We start from the raw sequence: 19,564 nt of genomic DNA on the forward strand, positions 1-19,564 counted from the left end.
AGATGGTGGGTCACAGCCAGGCGTGGTGACTCACACCTGTAGTCCCAGCACTTTGGGAGGCTGAGGTGGGCAGATCACCTGAGGTCGGGAATTCAAGACCAGCCTGGCCAACATGGTGAAACTCTGTCTGTACTAAAAATACAAAAATTAGCAGGGTGCGGTGTAATCCCAGCTACCCCGGAGGCTGAGGCATGAGAATCACTTGAAACCGGGAGGTAGAGGTTGCAGTGAGCCGAGATTGCGCCACTGCACTCCAGCCTGGGAGACAGAGAGAGATTCTGTCTAAAAAAAAAAAAAAGTGGGTCAGTCTTGCTTAAATGATAGAATTGCATTTGTTCCTGTATGCTCGGTCTTGAGTAAAGTTAACTCCTCATGAATCAGCCCTTTAGTAGATCTGAAGTAAAAGAATATGCAGGGGAAGCTGCTAATTGTGCCCTAATAATAATTTCTCCTTCAATAAAAGCCTCTTGAATTTAGCCTATTGAATTTTGGCTGTGTACTGCCATCTAGGATAAAGACTACCTTTCCTAACCTGTCTTGCAGCACAGTATATCCATATGATTAAGTTCTGGCCAACTGTTTGTAAGTCAGAGTAGTGTATGAAATTTTGAGGAGGTATACTTAGAGGGAAAGGGTATTCTTTTGTTTTTCTTGCTGGAATGTTGATGTGATGGTTGGAGCTGGAGCAGCCATTTTGGACTATGATGTGGAAGCTGTGTGTTCAGGACAGTGGAGTGACCAGATTGGAGGAAACTGGGTCCCCAGTGAGTGGTACCAGCTCTGGGCTGCTGGTGTTTATGTGAGAGAGAAATAAACCATTTTGCTTGAACCACCTTTACTTTGACTTTCAGATTCAGAATTTGATACCTGAAGACAAAATGCTGCAAATAGCATCTAAAATGTGGCAGTGGCTTAGTGGAATTCGTGGGCCAGCAGATGGCAAAGATACAAATATTGTCTTTTGTGTAATGGCTAAACATTGATGAAATTGTTATCTGCTACTGGGTATGTGGAAGATGAACTACATTCGGACTGAGGCCACACACACAAGAGAAAATGGTGGGAGAATGCAAGAGGTGTGAATGTTGCTCCTTGTTGCTTTTCACAGTCCTATATACATGAGATGAACTGGGGCTACAGCCAGCCAGCTTGCAGAGATGGGAGGTGTTATAGTTGATGTTTGTCTTTTCCATATCTCATGTTGAAATGCATTCCCCAAAGTTGGAGGTGGGGCCTAATGGGAGGTGTTTGGGTCATAAAGGTAAATCCCTCATGAATAATGTCCTCCCTGAGGATGGGGTGAGTTCTCTCTTCATTTTGGTAAGAGCAGGTTGTTAAAAAAAAGCCTGGCCCCTCTCCCCGCTCTCTCTTGCTTCCTGTCTCATCATGTGATCTGCACACACTCACTCCCCTTCACCTTTTGCCATAAGTGGAAGAGGCCTGAGGCCCTCACCAGATGCACATGTGGGTGCCATGCTTTTTGTACAGTCTGCAGAACCATGAGGCAAATAAACCTCTTTTCTTTATAAATTGCCTGGCCTCCAGTATTCCTGTATAGCAACAGTAAGCAGGCTAAGACAGGAGGGAATCTTGCTTTGCTCAGAGAGGTGCTGTCGATAGCTGTACTCAAAGTTGATTAAAGTCTTGAAGCACTGAAAATGACAACTGCTTTTGTCCTTCAAACTGCAGCTATTAAGCGCAGTGGCTTTGAAGTGGCAGCCTTAGTACAGATAAGGCTTCTCTGCCAGAAAATGCAAACCAGGTTTCTTCAAAGACCAGACTAAGGGTGTTGCTCCTACCCATGCTTCTCTTTCAGGCAGCCTCAAGGCAACCACGTTTATGTCGAAGAGGCAGAAGCAGAGCAGATCTTCCACTGTGAGTAGCTGATGGATTCTGTTGTCTAAGAAACTGCATGCCTGGTCCTCCTGAACCATGAAAGTAACCTTAGGGACTCCCCCAAAACTGCCCAAGGAGTAAGCAGGCTATAGAAGCTGTGGTGGGCCAGGTGTGGTGCCTCACACCTGTAATCCCAGCACTTTGGGAATGCCAACATGGGAGGATCACTTGAGCCCAGGATTTTGGGACCAACCTGGTCAACACAGCAAGATCCTGTCTCGACAAAAATTTTTAAAAATTAGCTGGGTGTGGTGGCACATGTCTATAGTCTCAGCTGCTAGGGAAGTTGAGGTGGGAGGATTGCTTGAGTCTGGGAAATCAAGGCTGCAGTAGGCTGTGATTATGCCACTACACTCCAGCCTGGGCAACAGAGCGGATTCTATATCACAGAAGAAGGACAGCCAAAGGGTTGAGTGATGGCAGAGAGCACTAATTGTCCCTCAAACCTATTATTTTGTTTCTCAGAGATAGAAGCCCTGAATTTGTTAGGCACGTGGTTTCCTGGAATAAAAATGACCTTCCCTCTACTCTCTTCCTTGCAGTAGGTATGGCCCTGTGACAAAGTTCTGATCAACAGGATGTACAATACCCATGTGGTGCCCCCTCCAGGGAGGGGTCACGCTTTTCTCCTCCCCTTGCCTCCCTCCTGCTAGCTGGAATGTGTGGTGGAGCTGCAGACTGAGGATGGCCGAGCAACAAGTGGGGAGGAACGTGGGAACCTGGTGACCATGGAGCCACCCTGGCAGCCCTGCAGGACAAAAGGTGAACTTGTACTATGTGAAAGCTACTCTTGTCAGGATGGTGGAACCTAATTTGGATATAGAATTTGCCACACCAGGTGATATAATTTGGCTGTGTCCCCACCCAAATCTCACCTTGGATTGTAATAATCCCCACATGTCAAGGGTGGAGCCAGGTGGAGATAACCGAATCACGGGGGAGGTTTCCCCCATACTGTTCTCGTGGAAGTGAATAAGTCTCACGAGGTTGGATGGCTTTATAAATGGGAGTTCCCCTGCACAAGCTCTCCTGCCTGCCACCATGTAAGACGTGACTTTGCTTCTCATTCGCCTTCCACCATGATTGTGAGGCTTCCCCAGCCCCGTGGAATTGGGAGTCCACTGAACCTCTTTCTTTCATAAATTACCCAGTCTCAGGTATGTCTTTATTAGCAGCATGAGAATGGACTAATACCCCAGGACAAGGCCAAGACGGGAGTTCATGCTCCTGACCAAAGGGAAGGTGGAGATGAGCGGAGAGCACTCTCCTCCAAAAGAGTTGATTTCTAAATGAAAGGAAAAAGCAAACACAAATAAGAAAAGATTTGCAGAAATCAATTAGAATAAAAATATCAACAGACAATAACAGTGTTGCATAGCTTGAACATTTTTATATTGATCAAATTGTTTTTCAGTAGAATCACTGACAGAACAGGTCAGAATGAAAAACATTCCAAATGTACAGAAAAGAGATTGCTGCTCAGTTAAGGTCCTTTTCCAAATAACTTCACACAAATCCTTCGGTTGCTCCAAACAGAATGAGAGCTATGAGAATGGTGGCCCAGCCCGGCCATCAGACTCCCAAGCGTTTGGTGCCCGGTCTGAAGTCACAGAATCTTTGCCATCTTTACTGAGACTGCTCTCAGCTGAGGACAACAGGCAAGAACCAGAAGGCGGCCATCCTTGTCTCTGAATTCAACAGCGCCAAAGTCTGAGGGACAAACTCTTGGTGACAAGTCACAGAAATGTGACACGTCTCTGTAGCAGCCATAAAGCTTTGGTTTAGGATTAATTTTAATTCTCTGGAATATCAGGCTCCCAGAATGGCAAATCTTGACCTCATCTAGTCCAGCCCAACCTTCCCTTTTTACATATAAGAAAACTCAGGGTTGAGGGCAACATATCTTGCCTAAGCCCAGGTCTAGACCCAAGCCCTGCCTCTCACAATCTTTCCCCATTTCTGCTGCCTCTTTGTTGCCTCTGGAGGATGAAGAGGGCTTTTTCGCTTGCCCTCAAATGCTCATTTCTGAGGTACTCCCCCCCAAAAAAAGGTCAGGTAGCAACACAGCAGCAATAGCGTCCACACTAATCTAAAAGCATATTTAAATATGAATTACTGTGGTAGGAAACGAAAGACAACTGTGTGATCCAACCACTGCCCCCTAACCAAAGTTGCATTTTTTCTTCTGGAAAGTCAAAACACCAAGTGCAGGTCCTAGAGGGTGACACCAGCAGGGATCTCTCATCTTGATTAAACTGGCACATCAACGTGTTTAATTAGATCTTTCAGAAAGTGCCAGAACGTAGGATGTAAATGTCTTCTCCATTCATATCCAGCCAAATTTCCCAGGCAAAATATTTATCCTGATTCTGATGCAGTTCTTCACTTAGGACTAAAAAAAGGCTTAAGTATAATTGCTTAAGTGTATAAGGCGGTGAAACAGGAATCTTGAGCTATGGATTTTAATTGGTGATAGCTACAGGATTTACTTGAATTGTTTGCTCTTTTAGGTAATTCTCTTGTCTTGTTCTTCCCAGTATTTCCTGGATTTTGTTCCTGGCAACGTCTGCTGGGTCTGAACTGCTGGCCTGCCCAGTGGCAGAAAAGGCCGCTTGCAACCTTTGGTAGGCTTTTTAGAAATTTATGTGACCGTAATGGCTGCATTTGTTTTTGGAAAATAAACAGTAAAACACCCATCTCCAAAGACTACTTTGCAAGCATTTTGCACACAGGGCGATGATGCATTTTTACCAAACAGTAATGATTTGCTAAATATCCTGATGGCATTTAAATTTATGCCAGTGTTCCCTCCATCCCCCCGCTTGCTTGGAGCTTGCTGAATTTTTGTGAGTCCAGATTATTTTGTGCTCTTGTTCTCTCTCTTCTAGAAGAGCATTTTCCATTTTCCTCTCATAAAAACCCAGTTAGGCTGGGCGCAGTGGCTCACGCCTATAATCCCAACAGTTTTGGAGGCTGAGGTGGGAAGATCACTCGAGGCCAGGAGTTTGAGACCAGCCTAGGCAGCACATCAAGATCCTGTCTCTACCAAAAAAAAAAAAAAAAAAAGCCAGGTGAGGTGGCATGCGCCTACAGTCCTGGCTACTCAGGAGGCTGAGGTGTGAGGATTGCGTGAGCCCAGGAATTTGAGGCTGCAGTGAACAATGATCATGCCACTGTACTCCAGCCTGGGCGACAGTGAGACCCTGTCTCTAAAAAGAGAAACAAAAACCCAGTGGATTCTACTTTTGACTGATGTGTTTTTGGGCTAATCACTGATAACTAAACTTTTCTAAGTAACTCTCCCACAGCAGCGTCTGTTGCTGTTCTAGCCGATAAAAAGTCACATGAATAGTGTGATCTTATTCAATCCTCACGTTCAAACTAAAGTCCTAAGTATTGTTTTTATTTTACAGATAATGAAAGAGAGGTAGACCTTCTAAGCAACCAGGCCTGCAAGTAGTTAGTGCTGAGTGGGCATAGGAACTGAATCCCCTGCCCCTTAGCTGCAAACTTTCTGGTGGTTTCTTGTTTTCAGTATGGGGTTATGGTACTGTGTGACATCTCCCTCCCACCTCTGCCATTTAGCAGTAAAATATCCGTGTGGAAAAGACAGCAAGTATGCAAGTAAATATGCTAGCTCTAGAGATAAAGAACCTCCCATATAGGTCTTTATCCGTCTTGCTACCAGCAAACTATTCAATTGGCACCGAATTTGCTGAATATCAAAATGGCTTCATTTATGTGCATTATAATATGAAAACATCTTCTCTATAAATACCATTAAGAACCTGGCTTAACTTCCTCTTCTGAGTACATAAAAACCGCTGTTTAAAAATACCACATTAAATGTTTATGCAATTTATTTTCCTTAAATAATAATTTGCTACAATCCTGTCACAAATTTAAAAAAATTTAACACAGTATTCACAAAGGCAGAATTCTTTAGGACAATCAAAATGATGGTGTTCTTAGAATAAGTTAACATCAGATTGTGTTTATATTCAGATAGTCTGATCCTCTCCTTTGAAATGCAATGGAGACCATTGTGACTGGGGGTGAATGCACACATTTGTTCTTCTATACAGAGACTCATTCTTTATATATACTCAACGGTAATTTGAATCGTTAGGAATCCTGAGAAACACTCACCCCTGGGCACACACATGTACACACCCCCGTGGCCAACCCTCCAGAGGCTGGGTTTCCCATGGTTCAATTACTAGAAGCTCTTTTCTCAGAAGGCCAAACATTCAGAATATTTAGATGACATTGTCCCATCTCCCCTTGGGGAAATCATAAGGTTTCAAGTGGAGGAGCTTGAAGTAGCAGCAATACATGTAGGAGATTCAGTAGTCGGTGATTCCAGTCCTGGGTGCTGAGTGTGCAGTAGGAGGCAAGCAGAGGCAAGAGACACACCTGCTTCTACAACTAAGCCACAAGATGACCAGAACACACTGAGAGTACCAGTTTTCAGAGCCTCAGCTGAAAATTCACCTGAATGCACATTACTAATCCAGGTCAGGCACCAAGAGGGAACCTGAAGAGGGACACAATTCACAGAAACATGAATATTGGAAGTCGCTGGGAGATGGGACAAAGGGAGGGAGGGCAGAGAGGTGTTGCTCAGCCTTCAGCCTGACCCCCAGTGCCCTGCCATCTAGTACATTCGTCAGGGTTTCCTTAGCATCGGGGTGGGTGAATCTGAATTGTTTCAGCTCCACCTAGAAGCACAGAAAGCTCAGCCCTTACAGTCTGACACACAGAAACAAACAAAACATCCAAATGACCCAAGATAACCACACCATCTTGTTGCTGGAAGGTCAACAACTCTGTGGGTGTCCGGTCTCAATTGCTTCAGAATGCCGACAGGGGTGTGTGTGGTGATGTTAGGGAAGAAGGCATTAGGACAGGTCCCAAACTGAGATCCTTTTTGTATCTTTCCATAGAAATACAGGCCTAAATGATGCCATAATTGCATGCTTATCTACACCAGTTCCTATGTACATGATATCTTTTCTATAGAAGTTTAAAGTGCCTGGGTTCAGAGGTGCCCATTCCTTTCCCACAGCTACTGGTTCCTCTTGCTGCTTCCAGAGAGGTCTGTCCTCCTCTCTCAAGGAGGATGCCCTTGGGAAAGAGGAATGAACGTTTTCATAGTTGTCTTAACTAGGATCCAGCATTTGGACTAAACCTTCTTCATACACACGAAGAATCGCTTCACACACAAACTTGTACTGGCTCTGGAAAAGAAAAAAAGCTGTCAAGTCCTGTAGCTCCAGGAAATGCTGCCTACCACACCCTGGACCGGTGGGTCTTTTGCAGCATTTGTAAATATTCCCTGAGCGCCAACTCTGGGCCACAGGTCAGGTACACCTGTGAAGCCCTAGTTCCTATATGATGCGGGGAGGGGGCACTCCCAGAGAGGGGTGGGCAAAGTGTCATGGAGACATGACAGAGGGAGAAACTGGCAGTCTGGGGGAGTCGGGAAGGAGCAAAAGTCCCTGCGGGGCAGCCGTTCTTGTAACTGGAAGTGTGGAAGCCTCAGTAAGAGCCCATTTTGAGAAACGGGGTCAGGGAGCCTGCTCCTGGACTCAACACCTAGGCACGTGGAGGAGTAGGGGCTGCACAGGTGGGCTGGGACCTGGTTGTGGGCACCTTGTGTTGGGGTAAGGAGTCTGGATTGTGTTTTACAAAGCAGAGCCACTGAAAGAGGCTCTGCAGGATACAGTTATTTATCTTAGCAAATACCTAAGAAACATATTGTAGCAAAGTATACAGGGGGGATAAAAGTATTTAGACTGAGCTTCTCCAGCTAGGAAAATCAATCCTATCTATCTAATCTATCTATCTAATCTAATCTATCTATCTAATCTAATCTATCTATCCTATCTATCTATCTATCTATCTATCTATCTATCTATCTATCTATCTAATCTATCTATCTATCTATCTATCTATCTATCTATCTATCTATCTATCTAATCTATCTAATCTATCTATCTATCTATCTATCTATCTACCTAATCTATCTAATCTATCTATCTATCTATCTATCTATCTATCTATCTATTTATCTATCTATCTATCTAGTTTTCGAGACAGAGTCCTGTTCTGTCACTCAGGCTGGAGTGCAGTGGCGTAATCTTGGCTCACTGCAACCTCCACCTCCCGGGTTCAGCGATTCTCCTGCCTCAGCCTCCCAAGTAGCTGTGACTATAGGCACATGCCACCATGCCTGGCTAATTTTTGTATTTTCATTAGAGACGGGGTTTCGCTATGTTAGCCAGGCTGGTCTCGAACTCCTGATCTCAAGTGAACCACCCTCCTCAGCCTGCCAAAGTGCTGGGATTACAGGCGTGAGCCACCGTGCCCAGCTTCCAGCTGGGAAAATCTACCAGGATGATGGACTTTTCTTTTTAACCAGCCACGAGGTCTTCCATACCAAAAAACAGGGCAGAGAATGGCCCTAATAACATAAGCCGATTTTTTTTTCTCTTAACAAGATTTTCTGGGTACAAACTACTATAAAACTACCAAAGCTTAAAAATCTATTAGGGAAATCTTATAAACTTTGTCCACAGCCTGTGAAGAGACAGAGCTGGTTGGAACATATAGTTCCTGCTCCTTTCTTTGCTAACTCCTCATGTATCCTGGGGGTTTTTACCAGAGAAGCCACTTCTCCAGGAAGCCTTCCTAGACTTTCCAAATCCTGCTTTAGATACTCTTCTACCATGTTCTCAGACAGCCCTGAACTTCCCTCATCACTGCTGACATTTAGCATAGACTAATCCAGTTCTCCTACTACATGCAAGCTTCAGTCTCTGCACCATTCTTTGTCAAATGAATGAATGAATGAATGAATGTGGGATGGTCCCCATTTTGCACAGGGAAGCTGAAGCTTGGAGAGAGGTTCAGGACTTATGCAAAGGTTGTTCCATTTGTGGTGGGGCCTTAATCATGCTCTTTCCACACCGCTTCACTGCCCCACTTGCAGTTCCAGGGGAAATCCCCAAGAGTTATCCCCAAGAGTTCCTCCTGAGGACAAGAGGATGTTGCACATGACCCTACTTTGAGCTCTGTCCTGCTGGTGGAGGACACAGCAGGTACTCAGGCACCACACGGGTGGGACAGAGCTCAAAGTAGGGTCATATGCAACATCCACTGAGCCAAAAGGAGTACTCAGGTCTAGGTGGGTGGGGGGGGGCGTGGGTGATGGACAAATGATTGTTTAACGATACAGAATGCAACCAGGGCTGTTCCCTGACAGACGGGCTGGCAGGAAATAAACCACAGAGGCAGCAGAGCTCAGAGGTGAGATGGGTGTGGGCTGTAGCCACTGACATCCATCTCATCCATCTCACTTTGTGACCTTGGGCAAGTGATTCAGTCCCCCTGAGCTGCAGTCTGTTGACTCACAAAGCCCTTCTCTCAGGCCTGCCTGGTGTAAGTGCTCAGAAAGTGCCAGCCACCGTTATTACTTGATTCCTACTCACTGATGTCTGCACCATCATGGCGCGCTGGTCTCGCATTTTTCGGACAATATCCAGTGGGTAAATGGGCAGGTTCCTCTCAGTTAGGCACATGGCTGTTTCCATAGTGACCAACACACCGGTTCGACCTATTCCAGCACTGGAGAGGGGAGAGAAGAGAGACTTGGGATTTGTCTGAGTAGCCTTTCTGCATGGCCCAGTGAGCAGTTCCCCGCTGACTCCAAAGGGGCTTTCCCCCCCTGGCCTTCGAGAAGACAAAATGCACACTCAGGGCGTGCTCTCAAACAGGCTGAGACAGCCTATCCTCACACATCTGAGACTGGGGGCCAGCAGGCAGTGGAAAGAGGGCCACTGTGAAGCGCCAAACCCACTCCCTTACACCTATGACGAAGGTCAGCTGACAGAAGGACAGGAGAAAGGGTGTGTGAGGGGATTTTCTTCTTCAGTTCTGTGCTACATTCACAAAGTTAGGATTTCATAAAATTCCAAATAACTTTTGAAATGGTGAAGAACCACAGTCAACAGAGGTTTGTAAGGGCACACTACTTTGTGTGATGTAGAGTGGGTCTGGTGCCTGCCAATTCTCTCCAGGCCTTTTCCAATGGGGAAAGGATTCCAAAACTAACAAACAGCAAGCGCCATACCTGCAGTGAACTAGGACGGGCTCGCTGTCCACTCTCAGAGACCTCACACAGTTTACAAATTCCAGAAAGTCAGAGGAGTCATCGGGCACACCGTGGTCAGGCCATGCGACGTACTGCAGATGTGTCACTGTGTGTTCTTCCCCGGTCTGTGAGAGACGCAGTGGCCTTGGTGAGCCCATCCAGGTGGTGAGCATGAGGACCCAGCCCCAACCCAGACACAGGGTGGCCCTGTCTCCTGATGCTTTCTCCCTCTGTGCACAGCCCTGCTGTGGCCCCTAGCAATTCCTTCCCTCCTTCCCTAAAGATCCCCATCCCCTCTCAGGCTCAGCCGTGGGCCTGTCCTGCAGGGCTGTCTTCCTTGATCACTTCTGCCCAGTGATCTCCTCCATTTGCTGCTATGGTACTTGCCATTAGAGGCCACACATGCTAACTGGTTTTTTCTTTTTTTTTTTCAACTGTGGCAAAATATACTAACACGAGGCTTACCACTGTAACCACATTTAAATGTACAGTTCAGCGGCACTGAGAATACTCACAATGTTGTATAGCCATCAGCACTACCTATTTCCAGAACTTTAAAATATCCCACAAACATAAACCCTGCACCCATTATGCCATATGGCATAATGTCCATAGATCTCCTTTCTCCTCCTTCCCCAAGCTCTTGGCAACCACTGTTCTACTTTCTGTCTCTATGAATTGGACGACTCTAGGCACTTCACAGAAGTTGAATCCGACAGTATGTGTCTTTCTATGTCTGGCTTATTTCACTTAGCATAATACGCTCAAGCTTCCCCAGTGTTGTAGCAGGGGTCAGAATCTCCTTCCTTTTAAAGGCTGAATCATATTCCATTGTATGGACAGACCACGTGCTGTTTATCCATTCCTCCATCGATGGACACTGGGCTGTTTGTATCTCGTGCCTGTTGTGACTAGGGCCACTATGAACTCTGGGCCCCGGCTCTTTGATGGGCAGTCTTGCGCACTTACTGACATGCTTGCCAGGTGGAAACAGAGGGCACACCTAGAAGCGTGACCACCTGGGATGACAGTGGCTGCTGATTCAGCACCTGCCCCTCCACCGTGCCCCTCAGGCTGTGGCTCACCTGGGTGTTTGTGACCAGCATTTCTCGGGACACATAGGCGATGGTGCAGTCCTCTGACTGACACTGGATGTGAAAGCCGCCGTGGTCCATGACGTCAGGGGGATCCGGCCAGTACTGGTGACATTTGGTCTGTAAGGAACCACCGAGAGTAAGCGAGCCCCCTCTGTGGGGTGTCCCTGCAAGCAGTTAACCCTGGACAGGCGGACGGGTTAGGCATCCTCTCATGCACACCCGAGAGCGCTGATGGGAGAAAACAAACTCAGCCAAGTCCATCAGCTGTTTCTCAGCGCAGGGTGGGAGCAGCCTGCCAGGGACCAGGCCACAGGTCTCCGCTCAGCCCCAGGCTGCAGCCTGGAGGAGGAGGACGAGAGACGCAGCATCTTCATCACCACGGGCCACTCGCTGGAAGAGCACCAGTGGCCTCAGATGCAGGACCTTAGCCTGTGAGCAACCTCTCTACCCTCTCCGACCCCAGCCCCTCAGGCCCCTCCCCGCCTCCAACGGCCCCTCCTCCTGCACCCCTCCTCCACCATCCTCCCCACCCTTTTGAGGGGGAGGCCTCCAGGCACAGCAGTTAAGGGCACACATCTGGTGTCACACACAACGCCGCCGGGATCCTTTCCTCCTCCATTTGTCAGCCAGATGATGTCGAAACAGTTGCTTAACCTCTCTGATTTTCATGTTTTCCACTGGGAAGACGGAGATGGCTCCTGCCTCAATGCTGGTGAGGCGGCTGGCATGGGTGTGCAGTGCTTAGCCACTGTGCGGGGCAGGCCGGGGTGGCCATTACTTCTGTTGCTGTCATGGGTTACATACCAGCTTGAGTAAGAGTGATGAGGTTCCACAAAAACCCAGATTAAGGGACTCACAAATCGAGATGAACACCTTTCTCACTGGAGCAGCGTCTCTGAAGCCCTTGAAGGCTTTCTTAGGTGATGCCCTAAAGAGGTGATATCCCACACAGAAGACTAGAAACCCAGGGCTACTCGGGATTAAGTGACTTGCCCAAGGCCATGGGGCCACAGTGATGCAGTCCAGCACTCTTCCTATGGCACCCCAGTGTCTCTCAATATGGCTGTGCTGTCCCCACAGACGGGCTGATCCCACCACCCTCCCCAATTTCTATCCCCGCTTTTAAAACCTGCAGCTTGTCCTGTAAGCCATCTTAGCACCTGCCTCTGGCTTCTAAGCAAACTTCAGGGTTAGGCTGTCCATCCCACCATAGATCCTTCTATCAGTTAAATCCTAAGTCATTAAACAAGCATTTTCCCCTGAGCCTATATGTGGTTATAGCAACTTAAGCAAAAATTACATTTGTTCGGGGTGGAAAAGTGGTATAACCATAAGACATGTAATCTGTTGGGAAACAGCCTCTCTATTCTTACTTTCAAATGTCACAGTGAATACTTCAAACTAAAGTATGCTGCTGGAAAGCTGGAGTTAAGAATTTACTTGGAAACCTTAAACATGGGTAATTTCGGTTAGTAGCCGTTTTGTGACTTTGCTCAGACATGAGGGATTAAGGGCTGTAGGGCCCAAGGCAGAATTACAGACACAAGCCCTCTCTCGCCTCCTCATCTGCACAGGAAGGATAAATCCCTGCCCTGTAGGCTCCCAACGGTCCCGCCCACAGGATAATTGCAGGGAAGATATTCTCTGACAAGATTAACCCAAGCAAGGCAGAACTACGAATATCTGTACTGCCAGAGAGGCTCCCCTTATTCCACAGTGAATCTGAGCAGTACTAGACACTCTCTTTACCTCTGACCAAATACAAATTGCAGTTCAATTTGGATCTGGAAAAATTGGGGGTGTAGTGGAAAGAACAAGTCTGTGGAGATCCTGAGTTTCAACCCTGGTTAATAAATTCTACTAAACGTATTTGGTTAGTGATCTCGGGCAAATTACTTAACTTCTTTGGGCCTCAGTCTCTACATTAATGCTGCTGCAGCGAGGGGCGATGATGCTGAAGCTTCATATCTTCAGAACGGTAGATGCTAAGCACTGAATGGTGCCTTTCATGAACATGGCTTTACCTTGGCTTCAAAACAACCCTATGAGGTAGGTACTATGATTGTCTCTGTTTTGCATGAGTAAACTGAGGCTCAGAGAATGAATCAATGTCTGTCAGATCACAGACAGAGGAACTGGGGCAGAGCTGTAATGTCACAACAGGCCTGTGAACCCTTAGCCAGGTTGATAATACTCTGGAATGACAAGAAAATGCACCTTCCTAGGGCTGTGGTTAAATTAAACAGTAACATATGCAAAGCTGAGCATATGAGGGAAGAAGCACTTCTGGAGAAGTCGTCAAGGGACAACGAAGATCACTGAAGCTAGGAGGCCGGGAACATGCTGCTGGGGTCGAGACCCTGGGCAGATGTTGCCAGAAGAACTCAGAATGCTCTGTCCTCAGGGATTCGCAAGCCTGAGTGGGGCCTGTTTCTCATTTCCAGTCCCCAAGTGTGGTTTCGAGAAGAGGCTTCAGGAAGGGAAAGCTGACCAGGGAGATGGTTTCTGAAAGGATGCGTCTTTCTGGACCAGAGGGAACAAGTCACAAGCTGGGTGGAAGACAAGCCATATGCCTGCTGTGAGTCCTGCTCTACTAAATGCATGACATGGGTGAACACAAATGGGACATACTGAAAATTTCAGCTCTCAGAGAAAGGCATAAACCTGCTCACTTGGAGTGACCAACTCCTAATCCAGAAGAACTGGTGGGTAGTGATGAAGATGAGATAGGAACTTAGGGATAAAGGGCTCGGTCATCTGGTCATCCAAGGGTTTGTAACAGGAGAGGGAGGAAATATGCACCCTGGATTTCAGAAGAACAGGTTTCTAACGATGGATAACATCCAAAGAAGGAGACAGAGCACTATCTCAGGAAGATGGACCAGATAGGGTTTAGTGGGAGTCATGGGCCAAATTTAGAAGGCTTCATTGTGAAAAGCTTGCTTTCTTGCTCACTTAGTTAATAAACATCCCTGGGGATGCAGAGATGAATGAGACACGATGTGACACTGTCCTCAAGGTGCTCTCGAATCGGTGTTGGGGGAATGTGGTGAAAAGGAAAGAAAGAGGGAAGTCAGAGACACAGGTGGCTCACACAGGAGGAGGTAACGTCCTGGAGAGAGGGGATGCAGATCTCAGTATTGAAGGACAAGGGTCTTCATCAGGTTGGCAAGGCAAGGATGGATCATTCAGGCAGAGGGAATGGGACACACACGGTCAAGAGGTAAAGAGGCACATGGTGTACCCAGGGAACGACAGACAGTACAATACACCTGCACAGAAGGTACCAGTCTCAAGGTGAGACTTTACGTGGTGCACCTGAGAAGCCACCAGAGGGTTTGAGCAGGGAAATGGCAGGACCAGGCAACCCTCTGGAAAGGTATCACTGAAAGCCGTGCCAAGGGATGGACGAGACGGGGGCTGGGGGAGCCTCTAGGCCAGGAAGCCACTAAGGAGGCTGCTGCTGCTGCTCCTAGGAGAGAAATGCAAAAGCTCTGAGAGAAGGTGAGGGTTTGGGGGACAGAGAGGGGAGACTGGCGGCGGCAGACCGTGGTGAGTGGATGTGGGAAGTGAAGGAAGGGGTAAGGCCAATTCCAGGTTCCTGGCTCGGGTGACTGGACAGATGGGTGCCACTGGCCAGAATGGTGAGCTCAGGGCGTGGACTACCTGGGTGCAGGTGCATGGCTGACAGCTTCAGCTTCAGGCACCTTGTATGTGAGGACACTCAGGTAGATGTGTCCTATCAACAAATGAGCAGATGGGTCTGGGTTCAGGAGGTGGAAGGAATCAGTGCCTAGATCCATTTGCTGAACCAACCAGAGGGCCTGATGAAACCTGACTCAGAGATAAGTTCTCTGCCCAAGAGCCTCGTTGCCTAAGTGTACATTTCACCAAACAGTGTGTTTAACAGATAACAAGAGCAAGGGGGATCATAGAGCTTTGTGCTGCCTCAAACCTCTTCCTGTCACCTCACATGATCCTCATGGCAACCCAGGGGCTCCTAATGTTGCCCAGAGCAGCAAACCTATCTGCCTCTGGCCCTGTGAGACAAGGAGGCCAGGATGCTGACTCACTACGCCATGTGGAGCACCCACTACTGGATGGGCAGCCAGTCCAGGGTAGCTAATTCTTAAAACAATCCCAAAAGGCAGGCATTACCACCTCCTTTCTAGTGATGAGGAAACTGAGGCTCAGAGCCCTGTGCAAGGTTAAACAGTGGAAAGCGGTGGTCCCAGAACTCAAACGCCTCCTCTGACCCCAAAGGCCCTGCCTCTGACAGCCAGTGGGCCAGGAAAAGTACCTGTGTTATTCACGTGTAGTTGCAAAAAATGATATTTCTCTCCAAAAGAAACATCTCTGATGGAAAGTGAGGGAGAATAACTTATTCAATTGCAATGTTTCTAAGAAGAAACCCATGAGCCTCAAGGGAGAGCACAAAGAAAAACATTTTGGGTGGGAATTTAAAAAGGGAGAAATCGAGTATCTTGTGGGGGAGTGTCCCACTGACCGCTGGGGATATGAGGCTTCAAAGAAGGCTCTCTCTGCACTTGCAGACCTGAGAGTAGCACAGCGAGGCTGGGGAGCGGGGGTGGACTCCAGCCAGCTGCACACCTGCTGGGAGTCCCACTCTACTAAATGCATGGCATGGGAGAAAACAAATGGCAGATGCTGAAAGTTTCATCTCTCAGAGAAAGGGGCAAAGCTGCTGCCTGGAGTGATGGACTCCTAATCTGGAAGAACTGGTGGGTGGTGATGCGGACAGGTTAAGGCCTTCAGGATAAAGGACTGAGGTCATCCTGTCATCCAAGAGTTTGCAACAGAAGAGGGAGGAAACATGCACCCTGGATTTCAGAAGAACAGGTTTCTACCAATGGATAAACAGGGGAGGTTAAGTTCCGGGGCCAGAGATAGTGAAGGGAATGCTAGACCTCAGAGGAGATGGGAATCTCTAATGCAGGAAACTGACAAAGCAGCTGGAATGGCTTCAGTGAGAAAGAAAGGGCTGGGAAACAAACCCTCCAGGTCACAACGGAGACCTCAGATGAGCTCTGGTGCAGAGTGGACATCAACAAAAAAGAGGGGCTGTCAGCAGCACGGAGCTGGCAGACAGCAGCCATAGGAGTGGCTGGAGGAAGCTGAGGTCTCCTGGATCACAGAAAGGGCCTTTTCTCCCAAGCTGGAAAAAGCAGAACGAGGGAAGAAGGGGGCTGCTATCCAGGGCAACCAACCCTTAGGGTTATCATCAGCCCTAAGACAGCAGACCATTGCTGGGCAGGGGGGCTCTCTTTTCTCTGAGGAGAAGAATGACCTTCCTGCTGAAAACGCAGAGTCAACTTTACAGGGAAGAGAAGCGCAGACAGACAAGACAGGGACAGCGCTGAGCTGCCCAAATGGATTCTATGGAAAATGGCACAGTGATGTAATTTCTCCTTTTTACAAAGGCCATGGTTAACCTGGCACACACATTGCTCTTTCAGGACCAGCACTTGTCCTGAATGGGCAAGGCCACGTCACTGCAGGGGTTTTGGGGCACATGAAGTAAGGCTAGGGGAAGTGCCTTCTGGCCTGTTGTAATGGATCCAAGCTGGGACTGGGGAGGAGGAGGGCTGAGCTTCCCGTCACTAGGGGTGTCTGTAGAGGAGACTTAGGTTGCTCTGTAGAGGAGACTTAGGGTCACATAACGGGCTGGACCAGGAGACACTGAAGACCGTTCTCAGCGCTGAGATTCGTGTTCCACAGAGCAGGGTGTGACACTGCACACATCTGAATTAGAAATCAAGCTACTTACCCGCCCTCGTTCTGTGAGAGTCGTCAACATGACAATGAGTGACAACTTCTGATCCCAGACAACCTGCCAAAACTGTGCACAGGTATGCGGCAGGGGCCCCTGAGTGGCGATGTACTTGTTCACAAGGTTAGCAGCAGGAATTTCCATCTGGTAAGAAATTGGTAAAGTATTAGAATCTGTTGCTGCCCCAGGGTGCACAGGGAACTGGATTTTAAACTCTTTCACTTGCTAACTGATATTGCACCAGAAAAATATCTCTTTATCAATTCACAGCCAATAAGGAAAAGCAAACAAGTTATTTCTAAAACTTCGTGAAAAATATCTGACAACCACCAGCATTAGATCTTTAAGATAAAAGTGTGTGGTACTCAGTAGGCAAAAATCAGAAATCTGTCTGTGAGATGGCAGAAGAGTTTAAATGACTTTCATTGCTCTATCCTAAATATAATCAATATTGGCTATCTGCATTTTCAGCCGTATGTACCAGTCCTACCCCTAAGTCTTTTCCCTATGCAGGGTTTTCTATCAAAATCTATTTACATTTATTTAAAGCACAAACCGTACAGGTTTACACCACCAATTCTTGTTGCACTTTGCTTTCTGCATGGCTTCCAATGCTTGTATCATGAAGTTGGTCAATCTTGACATTAAATGTTGAAATGTTTTGAAATGAATGTTTCAGGTAGAAATATTCCTGCTCCATGTTTCCTTTTTGCCCTCTGGACTGAGTCCTTTTGACAAAAGAACACTCAGAACCTGCTGAGTTTTGAGCTGGCACTGGAATTCACTCACTCTCAGGTGAGCAAGGTATAGGAAGGTTTCTAATTAATGGTTTGGCTGGTGCTTGGATAAATGGCTTCCTCAGTCCTGGGATTACATGAAAAGACTGGTCTTTATGGTATTGCAGCCCCTAACGTTTCTGATGCTCTGCTTTTAAGACACCGGGAATGTTGAAGTGAGGGTCAATGAATCCCATAGCTGCTTTGGAACAGGTGGAATCACTGATGAGACCAGTTTTTATTAGGGCATTTCCTGACACTTTGCTATAACTTGAGAACTTAATCTGAGAAATCATCTATTTAGGAGTTGGCAGACCATGTATCGCCTGAAGGCCAAATCTGTCTGCCACCTTGCAAGCTAAGAGCGGCTTTTAATCTTTTTAAGTGGTTACATTTCAAATGCAAAGATCACATGTTATTATCTGGTTGGCTATAGAAAGTCTGACCCCAGGTTCAGATAGAAGGAATGGAAGTCTAGAGAGGCCAAGTAAGGTGCCCAAGATGTGTTTTTAGAGAGAAAATAAGTGCTTTTCCCATAACATGTGAAACATTCCACTTTTTCTTTTTGGCTTATATGTACACAGGAGGTTTTATTTTTCTCATTTTTTTTTTTTAAGGCAGGATGACACTCATTACATGGAGAGAAACAGACAGTTTCATCACTGGCAAAAACAAACACCTGAATGGAAGCCACTCAGTACAGGGGCATGTGGACGATTGAATTAGAAACACAGAACAAGTCTGGTCCCATCTTCTGTTAGCTTTGTGACTTTCCAAATTATTTTAACTCTCCGAACCTTAGTTTTCTCCTCTGTAAAATGAGACTATTCTGCTTTCCCTCCCATGGCTGTTGTGGTGCTGAAATGCGGTGGTGAACGGGAAAGCACTGTGTCAACTGCAAAGCCCCACACAGGCCCTCATCATCGTTGCGACAGTGGTGAATGTGCTCTTCAGCATCATCCAGATTCCTAACTTACGTTCACGTAACTTGCGTTAATATAATCTTCATTTCCCCGCAATAATACCCGGGTGGTGTCATCTGCGGGGAAGAGAAAAATTTACCGATTATTCCGAGCATTATTTTTATCATACCAAGTAAACCAGAGTTCAGTTCCCAGCCCCATCTGCAGCTCTGCCTCATTAGCATAAACACTATTCCCCAACTGTTTCGACTCTGAAATGGCTGCAATAAAGACGGTGGTGTTTACAGACACACTGAAAATCGTTCCAGAATACCAGACAATCTGTTTTAAAAAGGGAAACATTATCTCAGTGTAGGGGGGAAGGAGGCATTCATGCCGGATACTCACAAGGCAGCACATCTTTATATCGGTTTTTGTCCAAATTTTGAGGCAGCTTTGCAAACGTGATGGCCAAACCTGGCTTTTTTCTGTAGAGTTGCTATGTGAGAAATAGAGAAAAAAGCAAGCATTGCAAAAATCAGATGAAGAAAGTGTGAAAACATACTTTATCATTCACAGTACCAAAATCTTAACATTTTAAAGTGATTATGTGTTATATACTAAAAGAAAATCTTCCCAATAAGAAATTCTACAGTTCCATGAGAAACTGACAAAACTCTTTAATAATTTTTTTTTTAATTTGAAAAAATGCCATAGGAAGGGTCTGGGTCTCAGGTCATGGAGCATGGTAAGTGAAACTTTGTCTTTATGACAACTATTTGACAAGAGCTAAAAGCAACTAGATTGGGGGGGGAAGAATTCTGACTCAAAATTAAATGGAAATCATCTAAAACAGTCTAGAATCATTTCCCTTCAGTTCAATGTAGTGAACCACACCCTTCCTTTAAGAACGAGAGCATTTCATTAATCATTTCAGAAGTCTATTT

At 46.7% G+C, this 19,564-nt stretch overlaps 1 protein-coding gene across 4 annotated transcripts in view; it reads right to left on the reverse strand.

Moving 5' to 3' along the window:
* Window positions 1–5,738: 5,738 nt before the first annotated feature.
* Window positions 5,739–19,564, reverse strand: part of PTPN3 (protein tyrosine phosphatase non-receptor type 3) — a 120,073-nt gene continuing 106,247 nt past the window's right edge. For 3 of the 4 annotated variants that reach the window (XM_054519359.2, XM_054519360.2, XM_063713846.1), the window contains 7 exons: window positions 19,026–19,116; window positions 18,693–18,754; window positions 16,937–17,083; window positions 11,137–11,265; window positions 10,031–10,176; window positions 9,390–9,525; window positions 5,739–7,136 (listed from right to left, as the gene is read on the reverse strand). In XM_054519359.2, the coding sequence (XP_054375334.2) occupies window positions 7,059–7,136; window positions 9,390–9,525; window positions 10,031–10,176; window positions 11,137–11,265; window positions 16,937–17,083; window positions 18,693–18,754; window positions 19,026–19,116 (789 nt within the window). In that variant the 3' untranslated portion in view covers window positions 5,739–7,058. 4 annotated transcript variants of the gene reach the window in all.

This window comes from Pongo abelii, chromosome 13 (assembly GCF_028885655.2).
Source record: "Pongo abelii isolate AG06213 chromosome 13, NHGRI_mPonAbe1-v2.0_pri, whole genome shotgun sequence".
Taxonomy (NCBI): domain Eukaryota; kingdom Metazoa; phylum Chordata; class Mammalia; order Primates; family Hominidae; genus Pongo; species Pongo abelii.